This window comes from Numenius arquata, chromosome 24 (assembly GCF_964106895.1).
Source record: "Numenius arquata chromosome 24, bNumArq3.hap1.1, whole genome shotgun sequence".
Taxonomy (NCBI): Eukaryota; Metazoa; Chordata; class Aves; order Charadriiformes; family Scolopacidae; genus Numenius; species Numenius arquata.
In genome coordinates, this window is record NC_133599.1 from 1,096,698 (window position 1) to 1,110,552 (window position 13,855).

Genomic DNA, 13,855 nt, shown 5'->3' on the forward strand with positions numbered 1-13,855 from the left:
GCACAGGGAATTCCGCAGGAATATCAGGAATGCCCAGGCAGCAAGTGATTTACATAAGCAGAGAGAAAACACACTATTTCTCAAAATTAATTTGGAAGTTGCTGAAGGTGAGCAATCAAGCATCCCTGAAGACATCCGTTTCCCCAAATTAAAGCAGCAGCTCTCCAGGGAAGTGCAGTTCATAGTAGCTAGAAAGCAGTGCTTTTACTAAGGGAATTCCAGCCTTACTCTGCTCAAGGGAAGAAACAAAAAAAAAAACCAAACCAAAAAGAAAGCAGGACTGTATCTGCTCTGGTGAACTTTTAAGGTATCAAAGAAACTGGCTGAAGAAATCTGCCTCTATGATCCCAGCCATATTAAAGCTAGAGGATGAAGTTTCAAAATCAGTGCAGAGTCAGCCCAGGGTCGACACCCTAAGCCAGCCAACCCTCTCTTCTCCTGCCTCAGGACAGCTACACACAAAGCAGTGCCACCCAAACAGGAAACACCAATTAGTTTTAGTACTAATAGGTAATTTCATTTCTAATTAAAGCTTTCCTGTAAGTGTGGCAAGTCTGATATTGCTGCACCCAGAGGGACAGACCAATTATGACTGCTGCACACTTTCGACATAATTAAACCCTCCTCTCTGCACAGCTTGCCATACACCTAGCTATAGAAGTGTTATTTACACAATGTTAATTAACAGGATTTAAATTAGCAATACAGGCATAGAGATGCAGGTTTCACTCTGCCACTGGTATATAATCAGTGCCTGGTGTTTAGGAGAATTACAGAAAATGGAATGATCCCCAACTACAAAGACTGTAGTCTTACGGTGACTTCACCTTCAGCCAGAAGTCACATGAAGGCATAAGCCAAGGAAGTAAAACTGGGGTTGGGTTGTACTTTCTCTTTACTGAGATCTCTTACAGGTAAGTGGCTGCCTTTTATCTTCCTTTGTTTACTTTGCATTGTAAAGACTGCAACCATCATCCAGCTGTCTTTCATTTCCTTTTATTAACAACTTGTTGTAACACCATCACTGGAATGCATGGAAAAAACATTTCCCCAGACACAGCTCACTTATGAAAAAGACAACATTTTCCTCCAGTCTTAAACAACGTCTGTTTATGTCTGTCCATGTACTTGTAACTCGCAGGTTTTTTCACAGATAATGTCCATTCGTTGTACCAGCCAGCCTGTCCCAACAGCAGCATCACTGCATCAGTCACCACTTTTTAGCAGCTCCTGAAGATAGACCGAGTTGACACGATAGGCGTTCAGCCAGTGGAAGTGTCTGTAGCTCTTCCTGTAGTGAGCCACAGCCGCATAGTACCTTTGCCACGCTTGGTAATAAGATTTCCAGTAGTTTTCATAACTCCAAGCCTCATATGGAACACCATCATCCCAAGAGCTGTAGGAGCAGTCGTCTTCAGTTTTTCTGGTGGAAGGACTAGGCAATCGATGGCTATGACTTTGCTTTTGTTTAGCATTTTGTTTTGGAACTTTTTTTTTCACTTGATTTTGCTTTGGGACTTGTGATAGCTCCTGAGGCTTCTCTGGTGTAGAACAGAAGCTGGCATGACCCTGACGGGTTGTGGGAACAGCACTCTTCTCTGGTGTATCTGAAAGTACTTCAAAGCACGAGTTGTTTTCCCTACTATTGGAGGAAGCCGTGGAACTGTATGAACCATCGCTGTCACCAGACACAACACCGTTTGCTACCGGCTCTCTATCATGTCCCACCTCTTTCCACTCTACACCACCGTTTCTGGTGAGCTCACACTGTTCTCCTGGGCCGGAATAGCTTCTTAAAATTTCAACCTCTCGCTCCAACCCTTCTTTGATGAAATACTCATAGTCCTCAACAAACTCAGAGAAGTTCCAGGGATTGTTCCGTTGGTTTTTGAAAGAAGACAAACATGGAATTCTGGGAAGATTTTTTTTTAAGGCCTCCTCATCTGGAGCCTGAGTGTTATGTTGTCCGTCCGTTCTGGAGACAGTTTTGACTTGATTCCTCCGTTCTATGTGGCAACCGGAAGTTTGGGGGGTTCTGCTGCTTTTTTCTGTATTTGCAGACTTTGGGCACTTTATCTGCTTTTGCTTCAGAGCCTTTTTTGGCCTTTCTACAGAAGAATTCTCATCTGGGAGATTAGAATGAGGCCGAGGTACCTCTGAAAAAGTATTTTGGACAGGCTGCAGTACTGGTTCCTCTGGTCTAAGACACACAGTGTCAGAATTCACAGAAGCACCTGTATGTACAACAGGTTTGACTTCTACCTCCCCATCTTCAAACTGATCCATCATTCCAGGGGGTATGGGCTCTGCACAGAAGGGAAACAAGCAGGCACTCAATTAAGTGCATCCCTCTCTCTAGAACTCAAATGAGTACCGAAGTAAAGCTTTGCAAAATCGCAGAAAAGATGTTAAGACACATTAAGCTAGGGCTGCAAACTGACCCCTTCAATTCTTGAGAGAGCTCAAACAGCCAGAGCATTTTCTTCGTGGAAGGCATTGAAAAGTTCGTCAAGACAAACAGCACTGCTCTACCCATCCCCTATTTTTCATATCCTACTTAACCAGATAAAAAATTATAACTTATGCAAGAGGGCAAATGCTAGATTTCTAGCAGAACAGCTTCTGGCAAAGCAAGGGTAGCAAGTCTTCTGTTGTTTCAATTACTCCTTCCTTCTCCTACTGGAACTTACAGCCTGAGAAAGGCTTAATAACAGATTTCTGGAAATCCAAGGGGTTACGTAGATGCTTAAGCAACAGCTGGATGCAGAGTTCCTCTCCCTATCCATACACATGCACTAAGTTCATCTTCTATTGCTTCGCACAACTGCACCAGGTACACAAAGTCATTAGCACAGAGTATGAAAAACCTGTACGAAAATTAACACGATTTCAGTGGAGAAGGTACATGTCAGTTCCCTGTCCACTTGCCTGAAGCTTTGAATAAACAGAAAACAACCCACAAGAACCCAGTTGCATTCACAGGACAGAGCATACCTGGTAGCGGAAGAAGCTGAAGATTACATTTCTGAGCAATTTTCATCATTGTGTTTTCTTCCTCTCCACGGCAGCAGTATGTCACAGACAAGCCCAAAGTTCCTGCGATACACAGCAAGGTGTCATTACCCCAGCAGAGCCAGCAAAGCCTGTGCGAGCTCAGGAAATCCACCTAACTGTTCTTACCAAAGCGCCCAGCTCTGCCGATACGATGCATGTACGTTTCCCAGTCCACGGGTACATCCAGGTTGACAACCAGATTCACTTTTTCAGCATCAATTCCACGAGACGTCTTAAGAAAATGAGGAGAGAAGGGAACAGATAATTGAATATGCCAAACGGATCTTTAAATAAATACAATACATTTGAGAATAACTGCTCAAATAATAACTTTTAGTTGTTACAATACACCATAAAGCACCTACAATTTTCCAGTCAGTTTACAGTATTACATGCAAAATAGACATATTGCACTGGGACCAAGAAAACTAGGGATCATTTTGCTTATATCTTCTGTGTAGCGCATATAAATAAGCATGATTTTTTTCCCCAGCATCAAAAAATTCAACTCCACAGCATGCAGAAATCTTCTCATGACAGGACATCAAACCATCAATGAAAGAGAAAAATGCAGCAGCCATGAAAGAGCTGAGCGCCTCAAACACAACCACTGCTCTACTTAAAGTTGCTTGGGATCTTACTGTTGTCAGCATATTGTACCAGAGAAACAAACTATTCCTTCCCATAGCCCCTACCCAAAGGACACAATCCTACTGCTCTGAAATATCTGTAAGCTTCAGCAGAGCAGCAGAAGAATTAAAAACTATTTTTGAACCAGAAATTGTCCCCTATTCCTCATTTAAGTTTCACAGTGACAGTAAATCGCACACAGCGCTCAAGTCCCGTGCTTTATCAGTGCATTTCTGTTCTATTCAATTCCAAGGCAAACCTAATGCTCTGCAGTAACTTGTCCAATACTCATGGAAGCTAAAGAACACGAACTCACCAAGTCTGTGGAAATGAGAACTCTACAGTGGAATTGCTTTAATTTAGCCATAGCATCGAGTCGTTGATTTTGATTCATGCTGCCTAAAAAGACAAAAGTTAGAAACAGATTACATTCTTCAGTTCCAAATAAGTAAACAAGGAACAAACAAGACAAACCTGAAAATAACTAAATTCATTACAACGATAATTCATTTGCTTGTTTACCAATTATGTACATGCTTAACCCTTGGGAACAACACTGACTTTACAGATTTTATGTAAACGCAGGAACTGTGGAAAACACCACTGAAGAGGAAGGTTTCTAATAAATCCTAGGTGCCAGCTATCAGCTTTTTATAGAGAAGCTAGAAATAAAAAGATTTAAATTCAACATCTGTATTGCAAACACACACTGATTCAAACTGCAAACGTTAGTCAGCTTTCTCTTTACAGGTAAGCCAATGCACTCAGCCGGATATTCATAAAAACAACTCACAAAATAACAGGAAAGTTAATTGGTAAAAAGATTAATTAATATTTAAGTCCTAAAGAGCTATGAAGCTTCAAATGCTATTCTTGGTTATTTAACCAGAGCCCATGCAAGCCAAGACTTCAGATTAATTTTCCTACTTTAGGTCACATTTATGCATAATTTCAACAAAATCAGAAAGTTTTGAATGGACTTACCCGAAATGCACTCCGCGGGAAAGCCTCTGCTGGTCAGTATTTCAGCCAGATGTTGAGCCCTGACAGAACATACGCAACAAAAACTGTAAATAAAACCAGAGACCTAACAACCCCTACGCATTTCTTATCAAGAAGTTACTCTTTACAGCCCAGGATTACATTCAAAATTGTCACTTTCATCTTTATGTCTAGGAGAGTCACAGCACAGATGGAAAAGGTATTGGCTGTATTTCTGATCTGAAATGAAATTTTTATATTGCTTTGAGACCCTACTGAAGGGCTACAGAAGTTTATCCATAACTGGACATTACAATCACTGCTTTCAAACATGCTTTTTACAGATTTGATTTCAAATTTATTACCTGCTATGCAAATTTGAGAAGACTAAGGCTTGATTAAATGGAATCTTGCTGAACAACTCCTGTAGGTGCTGGGTTTTTTCCTCAAATGTTTTATGTGGAAGCGGATGGGAATTCACAATCTTGTAATACTGCTTCAGCCCTGAGCGTGAAACCAAAATACTTTCAGATTAAGGATTTCCATAAGAACATGCACAGTGCTGTGCTGCCGTCAACATGTGTCACTGCAGCTCAAAGACTTCAAATTTAAACAAGCAGACACATGTGCCAAATAAGAACATACAGGATAGGTTTTTCTTAAAAAGGCTGAAATATTTTTTGAACAGATAGAAAAAATAGAAAGTTACATTCATCACTGATGATTTTAATACATCAAGCCTTGTAATAAATACTTCATAAACTAATCAACTCATCTATGGAGGAAAACGATGAAGAATCACAAATTTTAAAGATACATGTTTTGGTTTCAGTATACTCTTCGTAACCCATTGATAACAATATCACCGTACATGAACTTCCGCTTACCAATGAGACTTGGGTCAGTAGGGTTCAACCTCACAAATGTCGGCTCCCTCATGTACCTGGTCAGGGCATTAGCTAATGATTCAGGGTAAGTAGCTGAAACAGCAAGCATCTGTTTATTGGCTGGTAGTGAAGAGTAAATCCAACTGCAAGACAAAGAAATGGGAATGACTGAAAAACATGTATCTAATCTATTGATAAATGCATAAGATAAATGCTGATCTTACTTGATTTGTTCCTGAAAGCTGCCTTCTTCTAGCAGCTTGTCTGCTTCATCAAGAATGAAAAGCCGGATACTGGCAGTATTCAAGTAGTCCAACTCTATGAGCTGTTTTATCCGACCTACATACGAAGAAAAAAGTAAAAAGAACTTCAGAAATATTAATTGAAAGGTTCTAATGATAAATTTCCTAACTTTTTATAAAAATAATTTTAACAAACCTTAAAAAAAGGCGTATTTGGAATAATGCCTCACAAAAAATACCTGGGCTAAATGTCTCTGGCACTGGCCTTAGAGGCTATCCCCTATTACTGAAAAAAAACAATCAAGTCAACCCAGATTTCAAAGGCACCAATTATTGTACTGTGAAGTATCACCCAGTATCTGAAGCACAATGATGTTCATCCATACCTGGGGAGCCAACTGCGATATGGCACTTCTTTAGTCTGATTTTGTCCTGGTTCAAAGGAGTCCCACCAATGAAGACGTGGCATTCCAAGCCTTCCATTTTTATTCCAATAGTTGTGATGACAGCATGAATCTGCACAGCAATCTCCCGCGTAGGGGCCAGGATCAGAATCTGCAAGGGCCAAGGATTAAATGTGAACGCAGCAGAATGGTTCTGAAAATTAAAGCCCAGCATCGAGTTGCGATGACTTCCAATACTACGTCTCACTAGCGACAATGCCGTTTTCCCTACAAAAAGAGGGACTCCCTCTCACAAAGCAAAGCTCCCCCCGCTTCCCCCATACCGGTAACGGCGGGCCGGGCCCGCAGCAGCCGCCGCCCGGGCTCACCTGGGTGGCAGAGCTCTCCAGCAGCACCGCGTCCAGGGCGATGGTGGAGAACACGCAGGTTTTTCCAGTGCCAGACTTGGCCTGCACGATGAGATCTGGAAAGAGCCGCCACAGCGGTCACCGGAGGCCCCAGGCTCCCCCCAGCCCCGCGCCCGACCCCCTCGCCCGGCCCGCCGGCTCACCCAAGCCGCAGCGCCCCAGCGGGATGGCCTTCAGCTGGACCGGCGACGGCCTGTGGAACCCAGCCGCCTCCAGCCCTGCCAGCACCGGCGCCGACAGCAGCAGCGACCCGAAGTCGGAGGGGCCGCCGGGCACCAGCACGTCGCGCGTGCGGAACCGTCCCTCAGCCGTGGGGGCCGCCATCTTGGGGTCCGGAAGTGGCAGCGGGCGGCGTCTCGCGAGACGCGGCTTTATCGCGCGCCGCGCACGCGCAGTGGGCGAATCCCGCCTCAGCGCGCCGTGCCGCCAGGGGGCGCCGCGGCCGCCGATTGGCTGGCGGGGGCGCGCGGAGTCGCCGATTGGCTGGCGGAGGCGCGCGGAGCCGCCGATTGGCTGGCGGGGGCGCGCGGAGCCGTCTGTCAGTGCGGTCCGTCAGGGGCCGGGCCCGGCTCCGCGGCTTCCTATGTTTTTCTACCCCGGGTCATTTGTTTTATGAAGAGCACTAAAGCTTAAACTTAGCAGCGTCACAGAGGACAAAACCTTATGTGAGTGGAAGTAAAACGGTGAGAGCTGGAGGCCTTGCCGCAAGCACACAGGTACAAGACTTAAAAGCCAGGGTACTACAGAACATTAATAGTATAGCACTCACTTCAGCAAAGGCCCAATGTGTTCATCTGTTGCATGTGCATTACTTACTACTCCCTGTAGATCATTTATTTTAAATCGTGGGTGGTTTTATGCATATCAGCTTTTATTGTCGTAGCAGCTCTGGACACCCATGCATTGCAGTGGGATTTGAAGGATCTCAGCAGTGGCTTCTCCTGTAGGAGCACACACTGCCTCATTATTCTTACATGGCCAGGCAGCCTGCATGAATTTTAATGGCTTTGGTGTACCACAGCCTTTGTCACGCTTTTGAAATTCCTCGTGTTTATATTCCTGATGGGGGAGAAAAAGCCTGGCAAACTATTCAGTTGTCATTTTTTAGCATGATGACATTTTCATGTGAATATCTGAGTACTGAGCGAGAGCAGGGCTTCGCAGGACAAAAGAGAACAGCTTCGGCTGGGAGAGCCTGTCTCTGCCCGGCCGGGACAGAGCAGATGGTGGGGTGAGACCAGGGCCCTGCAGCAGCGGTAACAGGATAGCTAACTACAGGCATTCTGCTACTTCCAATTATTTTTTAATTTTTAAGTGGATGTTCCCCTTGGTCCTTGAGGGGAAATGAGTCTCCAACATGAGATAATTATCTGGATAAAGCTGGGAACGGAGACAGACAAAGACACCTGGACACAACAAACGTTTGATTAAATGCAGCCTCTCATAACCCTTTTAAATTGATGTGATTTAAACTGACAAGGAAGAGCAGTCAGAAGTGACTGTTCCCATGGGGGAAGGGCAGAGAAGAGGTGACAAAACAGCCCCAAACAGCCAAGGCAATGAACTGCTCCCCGCTCTATTTCCTCACCTATTCCTTCTCTCCCCAAAGGCTCTGTGCAGGTTTCAATACAACCAGGGTGATTTGGAGACAAACATTGTTCTCTGTCATGCGTTGTTAACGAGACATTCACACACATGACCTTCATTCAGAAAGATGCTCCTGTTTGTAGGTATTTATTTAATTTTTCCGCTGGATGCTGGAGAGATGGATCCCAAATCTCCGTGTCTGTATGATGAGAATCCCTCCGACACCACGACTGGCAGATTTACTGTCCCTCTCCCTTTGGTTTTGGCCGGTTCTGATGGGGCTGTGTCACATTTAGGTCAAGCTCCTGCAGCTGAATCAGTTGATCTAATGAAAGGTTTTGTTTCTCCCTCAACACTTATTGCCATAGAAGATCTTAACTGCTACTAACTTTGGTCTGAGCTCTCTGTGTGTTGTGTACTCCGCTATGAGTCAGTGTATAAATAGCAATCCTCCTCCTTCGGGCCTCGTTTTACCTCAGTGACTCTCAAGTACTGAATTCACCTCCTCAATGCTCATGTCAGCGCAGCCAAGAGGAATCTGCAGTTCTGCCCTGACATTGCTTTTCTTTCGCTTGCAGTAAGATCCAAAGGAAGTATTCCTGCTCGAAACAGCCTTTGGAAATCCGAACGGTTAATCTGAACACTCTGCAGGCAGAACAGGTCCTGGGAAAGGATTTGGGTTAGTAAAACAAGTGGAAAAGACCTCCTTCTCAGTTGTAATATTAAAAAAAATAACTGGTTCTCATGAAGGGATAGAAGCTCCCTAGTTTGGGGTCATAAACAAACCTTTAGGTTTTGGGACTTAGAAGAAAACACTTTCTAGGGAAAACTCTTGCTCTCATATTTACTGAGTGCACATTTTATTCCCCCAAGACAGGGCTCGCCATGTTTTTGTCCCTGTTACAAAGTGCATGTTACATAGTGGATTTTAACTCCTTGAAAGACTAGGATAAACCACTCATAGAGAATTTGCATCAGCTTCCAGAACTGTCGGGTTGGGATATCTTTTAAGAATACATTCATTATAGATTTGAACACTGCTACTATAAACAAGCACCTGCCTTGTCTTATGCCTTTAGCTTCAAAGGATTTGTCTTTCATATCTGCCAAGACATGGAATTATTCAGAACAAATCTTGGTTTATATCATATTTATAAAATATTTTTAAAGTGAGATAACCTCATCCTCCTCTCCCACATGTGTTCAGATCAAGACAGTGAACTTTCTCCGTTCTCTGCAGCACGTGTGACTCACCCTCCGGAGTGTGGTATGTATTTGTGTTTACACTCCCATGGAAACTGTGTTTGTTCTCGGTACAGTGAAGCACATCGCAGTGAAAGGGCCATTGAGATTAGCACAGACAGAGACTTCATATTCACCACCAAAAACTGACTCCAAACACCCTGCGCGTTCATTTTCCCTTTGGAAAAAAAAAAAAAAAACCCACAAAGCTAGATGGCAAGTTACCAATGAGTAGCAAGTCTTTGGGGCAGCGGAATCTTCTTTGTTGCTTTAGTAATTGGCAAAGTCTTGGATTTTTTCCAGCAAGCCTGGTGCATGGACTTGTTATAAATAATGATGATGATGATGGGGTCTCACAGTACCCTCATGTCAATGCCCTTCTGCTGAATGGATTTGGTTCCTTGTCAGGCATGTCCTTCAGAAGGATCCAGAGGAACTCCACAGATTTCAGATGAAATCTAAAGACTACAGGGGGTCACTGCCGATGCACACACAGAGGCAGCTACAGATAAAAGCAAGCAGACATCAGGCTCTCGGTTCAGAGAAGCTGTTTCAAGTACCCCAGTGAGAAGTGCCAGTAGTTCGCTTCTGTCTTTTTCCTCCAGGTAAATAAATATCAGCCCATTTTAATCTTAGATACGATTTTATACCAAGGTTTGCTGAATTATTTTTCAGCTCGCATGAGCAGGATCTAGGTCACCAAAATGCAGCCAGCTGAGATGTAATCCAATAGTTCTTTAACACAAGGCAGCACAGTGAATGCACAAGGATTTCCCTACCCTGGTACTTTTTCCTGGCACTCCTGTGCAAGCAGAGCAATGTCAGGAGCTGGAATTTGGCTGGAGCAGGGTTAAAAGTTTTACTTTTGGGATGGGGGCATAGTGAGGTGGGGGCATACTGAGGTAGGAGCACCTCAGGAACTTTAAAGGCCACGAGTGCAGAGACTGCATACAATAAATCAGGCTTAATGGAAGAAATGGTCAATTTTCAAGGGTAAGGTATCTCTTTATGCACAAATATAAAACCAGAATTAAAGTTTTGACATTATATTCTTACCTATTTTGGCTGGATGTTTATGCCCCAGTGGGTTTAAACAAAGATGGATGCAATTCAGGTCACGCTGCAGCTCAAGTGGGAAGAAATTCTGAAAGGTTTGCCTTCGGTATGCAAGAAAGTAAAAATGAAAGAAAATTCAGCGATAACCACGCTTGTTAGTTCAGCAAAGGACAGTCACGTGAAAGCCCTGAGAAACCAGATCAATGAACTGAAAGACAACAAATGAGATAAGCCTTCAGCTGTGAAGGGATGGATGTTTTCTCAAATGGGAAGGAACGAGGCACTTCATGTAAGTGGAATACACCACTCTGAAGGCGTAGTCTATTTTTCGCCCAAGGATCTCGGTTTTTCATTTTATCCAGAAATAAGCCATGTAGTTTTCCGCTTGAGGGTGTTTTATTCTCAGCTCTGTATTTTCTTGGAGACCTGATTTTCCACTGCACTGCACCATCTGCTCATGCTTTACACCACGGCGGAGTGGAAGGAGAGCAGGGCCTGGCATGAAGTGTCGATGCTGCTCTGAACCAGTTGTCTACACGGAAGAGAAAATTGTTGCTGAGTAGGAAAATCCTACTGAGAACATATTTCAGATTTTTCTCTTCTTCTGCAAGTTCCCAGGAGTTTGGAGCACATGAATATTCCGGTCTTTTTTTTTTATTCTGTGCTCATGAACTCCTTTATCAGCCTCACGGGACATGAGCAGCCTCAGAGGCTGAAAAATGGATCAAAAAGATGACCTTAAAGAGAAGCCAAACAGAGGATAAAAGCTCTTCCCTGTTCATCTGCCAGCAGAGCACACAGTTCAGTGTCTTGCAAGTGCTCCAGGAGCTTTCTGGAACAAGCCTCTGCCAATGGCCACGGACACGGGCAGTTGGCCTCCTGAACGCTAGACATGCTGGAAAATACAATATCGCTTAACTTACATGTGATGCCTCAACCAACCATGTGCATCTTTTGTGTCTCTTTTGTACTGGAAAAATAAAAGCGCTGTGAAAAGCATCAGTTAAAACAAATTCAGGAATTACATGATTATATGATGATTTAAAAAAAAATATGCTATTTTAAAGAAGACATTGGGGAGAGCATCCTGTGCCCGGGATAATCCCTGGTCTGATTTGACACAGTCTTCCAAGATGCCAAAGCCACGGTGCTCACCAGCAGCCTCCTTGTCTAGACACAGTAACCCCGGGAGAACAGAAGTCATTCCCTCTTCGTGCCTGCTCTCAGTCTATTCCCTACCAAATGTAAAAGAATACCTAAAAATACTGTTGTTCAAAGCTGGCTCGGGTAAATTAAGCTCACGGTCAGTTTTCAGCTCAAACCAGCTGAACCTAGGTCCACGTATTACAAACGCAAAGAGAAGATGCCATCATGTTTTAGCTTTGGTGCCACGCCACAAGGAAGAATTAGTGCCCACATATTACTACTTTACAGAACTGAGGTAATTCAATAAATTATAAAATTGTTGCAGAAAAGAAATAAAGGCCTTGAGCCACCCAAGCAACACAGAAACCTGGACTCGGAGACTGGGGCTCTTGAACACGACCCTTGTTTGGGGCACAGAAAGAGGAAAGGGAAGCTGGGCCGTTCCCTGCACCATTAAGGGCTGGCGGAGGCAGGCGGTTCAGCTTGTAGTCTCCACATGGTGCCATCTATTTGATTTCTTACCACTGACTGGCTGCTCAAACCTGCCATATGACACTTGATATGCTTGGGTAGGCTGGGGACAGACATACCCCGACCCCGGGCCACGGGGGGCAACCAGCTGGCCAACAAACCCGGCCAGGCTTCACGAGAAAAAAATTATAGCTGGGCCAGTTGGCTTGGACTTTAAGAAAGACTGGAGACTGGCAGGTATCCCACTCACGGCACAGCATTCCCCACTGGAAGTGAGTAACTTTTTACTAAGGTCATTTCTTTAATACATTAATATGTTTACTCTCCCTCGTTCTACAGATCCTTGAAGAAAGATGCAATTTTTGTGCTTCCTTAATAGGTAGGGAATGGAAACCCTGAAATGAGTAGAGAGGCAGGGAATTTTAACCAATAACAAAAGAGATGCTGGAAGGATCAATAAAGGTTAACTCTAGAGTGTTTCTCAAAGACATGTGAAAGGGCAGATCGCAAATTTCTTATTTAAATTGGATTTTGACACAAAGGTCAGCTTTCAAAAAAATCAAGGCCAATTCCTACAAACAAACAAACAAGATCCTATTACCAACTATAAAAAGTGTTTTCCTTCAAAAAATAAAGACCTGGGAAGGCAAAGATTTTAGCCAGTCTTTGTCAAGACTCAAGTTTACGGGAAAAAGCTGGTAATTACATTTTTCATCCCAAATTTGAAAACACAGAGCAGTATATCTCATCCTATCGAGTTCCTTACCATTGCAGAGTGATTCAGACAGGCCTCGCTAAGCCATTACAGGGGACTCAGCGTTTACCATCTGAACAACACATTTTGCACATAAGCTGAGAATAACGCATATACATATAGGAGAGAAATGCTGAAAAACTCAAAAGCCTTTCAAATTCAATGCAGTTTTAAAGTCTGATGATACCAACGCGCCTGTGTTTTGTCCTAGCTCACATGCCCATCTGGTGACGGCCTGCGGTGGCAAGCAAGAGCAGAGGTTGTTGATCTGAGGCTAAAATATCCAGCCCTTAAGAGCTGGGAGCGTCCGTAGCAGCGACCAGATCCCTCCCAGCCGGGAAGTTCCCGGTTCCTGCTGGTTTTGCAGACTCCCCGCGGCCGAAACGCTGCCGGTAAAGCGCAGCCAGGAGAAAACTGCTGTTCTGGAAATAAATCCGCGCTAAGAATTCCCAGCACCTGTCTCTCGCAGCCCCGAGCGTCTGCTCCCCCTCACAAAGGACGTTTTGACCACGGCACCGTCATGTGCGAAGGCCGGTGCCCGTGGCTCTGCCGGGGACCCGCGGCATCCCCCCGGGCGGGATGTGCCTTCACGGAACCCGCCCCCCGGGCAGCACAAAACGGGACAAATCCCCGATCGCAAATTGTCGCGATTAAGGCCATGTAGGTTAATCCACGCTTTTGCTGGGGTGGTCCGTCCCTGCAGAGCGCTTCCCGGGATCTAGACCACAACAGACCGAGCCCCCAAACTTCCCTCTCCGCGGGGCGGAGGGATGGTTCCCTGCACCCCCTCAGGCCCCCCGCCGGCATCGACCGCCGGGCTCGCTTCGGCTCCCGGGCGAGGAGCCTCTGCCCGTCGGTCGCCTTTACCGGGGCTCCGGGGGCCAGCGGGGGCATGAGCCTCCCCCCGCTCGCCCGCTCCCAGCCGCGGACGGGCCGGCCTCTGCCCCGCCGGCAGCCGCCGCCCCCGGTGCCGCCCCCCGGCCCCCCCGCCCCG

General features: G+C 45.1%; 1 protein-coding gene across 1 annotated transcript; it reads right to left on the minus strand.

Moving 5' to 3' along the window:
* Window positions 1–977: 977 nt before the first annotated feature.
* DDX20 (DEAD-box helicase 20) lies at window positions 978–6,933 on the minus strand. The gene is made up of 11 exons (XM_074163296.1): window positions 6,749–6,933; window positions 6,567–6,661; window positions 6,181–6,349; window positions 5,777–5,891; window positions 5,553–5,695; window positions 5,031–5,169; window positions 4,669–4,727; window positions 4,001–4,083; window positions 3,181–3,286; window positions 2,995–3,096; window positions 978–2,306 (listed from the first exon to the last, which is right to left on the minus strand). The coding sequence occupies exons 1-11, from the start codon at window positions 6,927–6,929 to the stop codon at window positions 1,207–1,209; spliced, it is 2,292 nt and encodes a 763-aa protein (XP_074019397.1). The 5' UTR covers window positions 6,930–6,933; the 3' UTR covers window positions 978–1,206.
* Window positions 6,934–13,855: the final 6,922 nt, after the last annotated feature.

Coding starts and splice junctions, on each gene's coding strand:
- DDX20 (XM_074163296.1), bottom strand. CDS start 6,929: ATGGCGGCCCCCACGGCTGAGGGACGGTTCCGCACGCGCGACGTGCTG. Junction 3,097..3,180: donor CGGCAGAGCTGGGCGCTTTG/GTAAGAACAGTT, acceptor TGTGTATCGCAG/GAACTTTGGGCTTGTCTGTG. Junction 2,307..2,994: donor TCAGCTTCTTCCGCTACCAG/GTATGCTCTGTC, acceptor CCTTCTGTGCAG/AGCCCATACCCCCTGGAATG.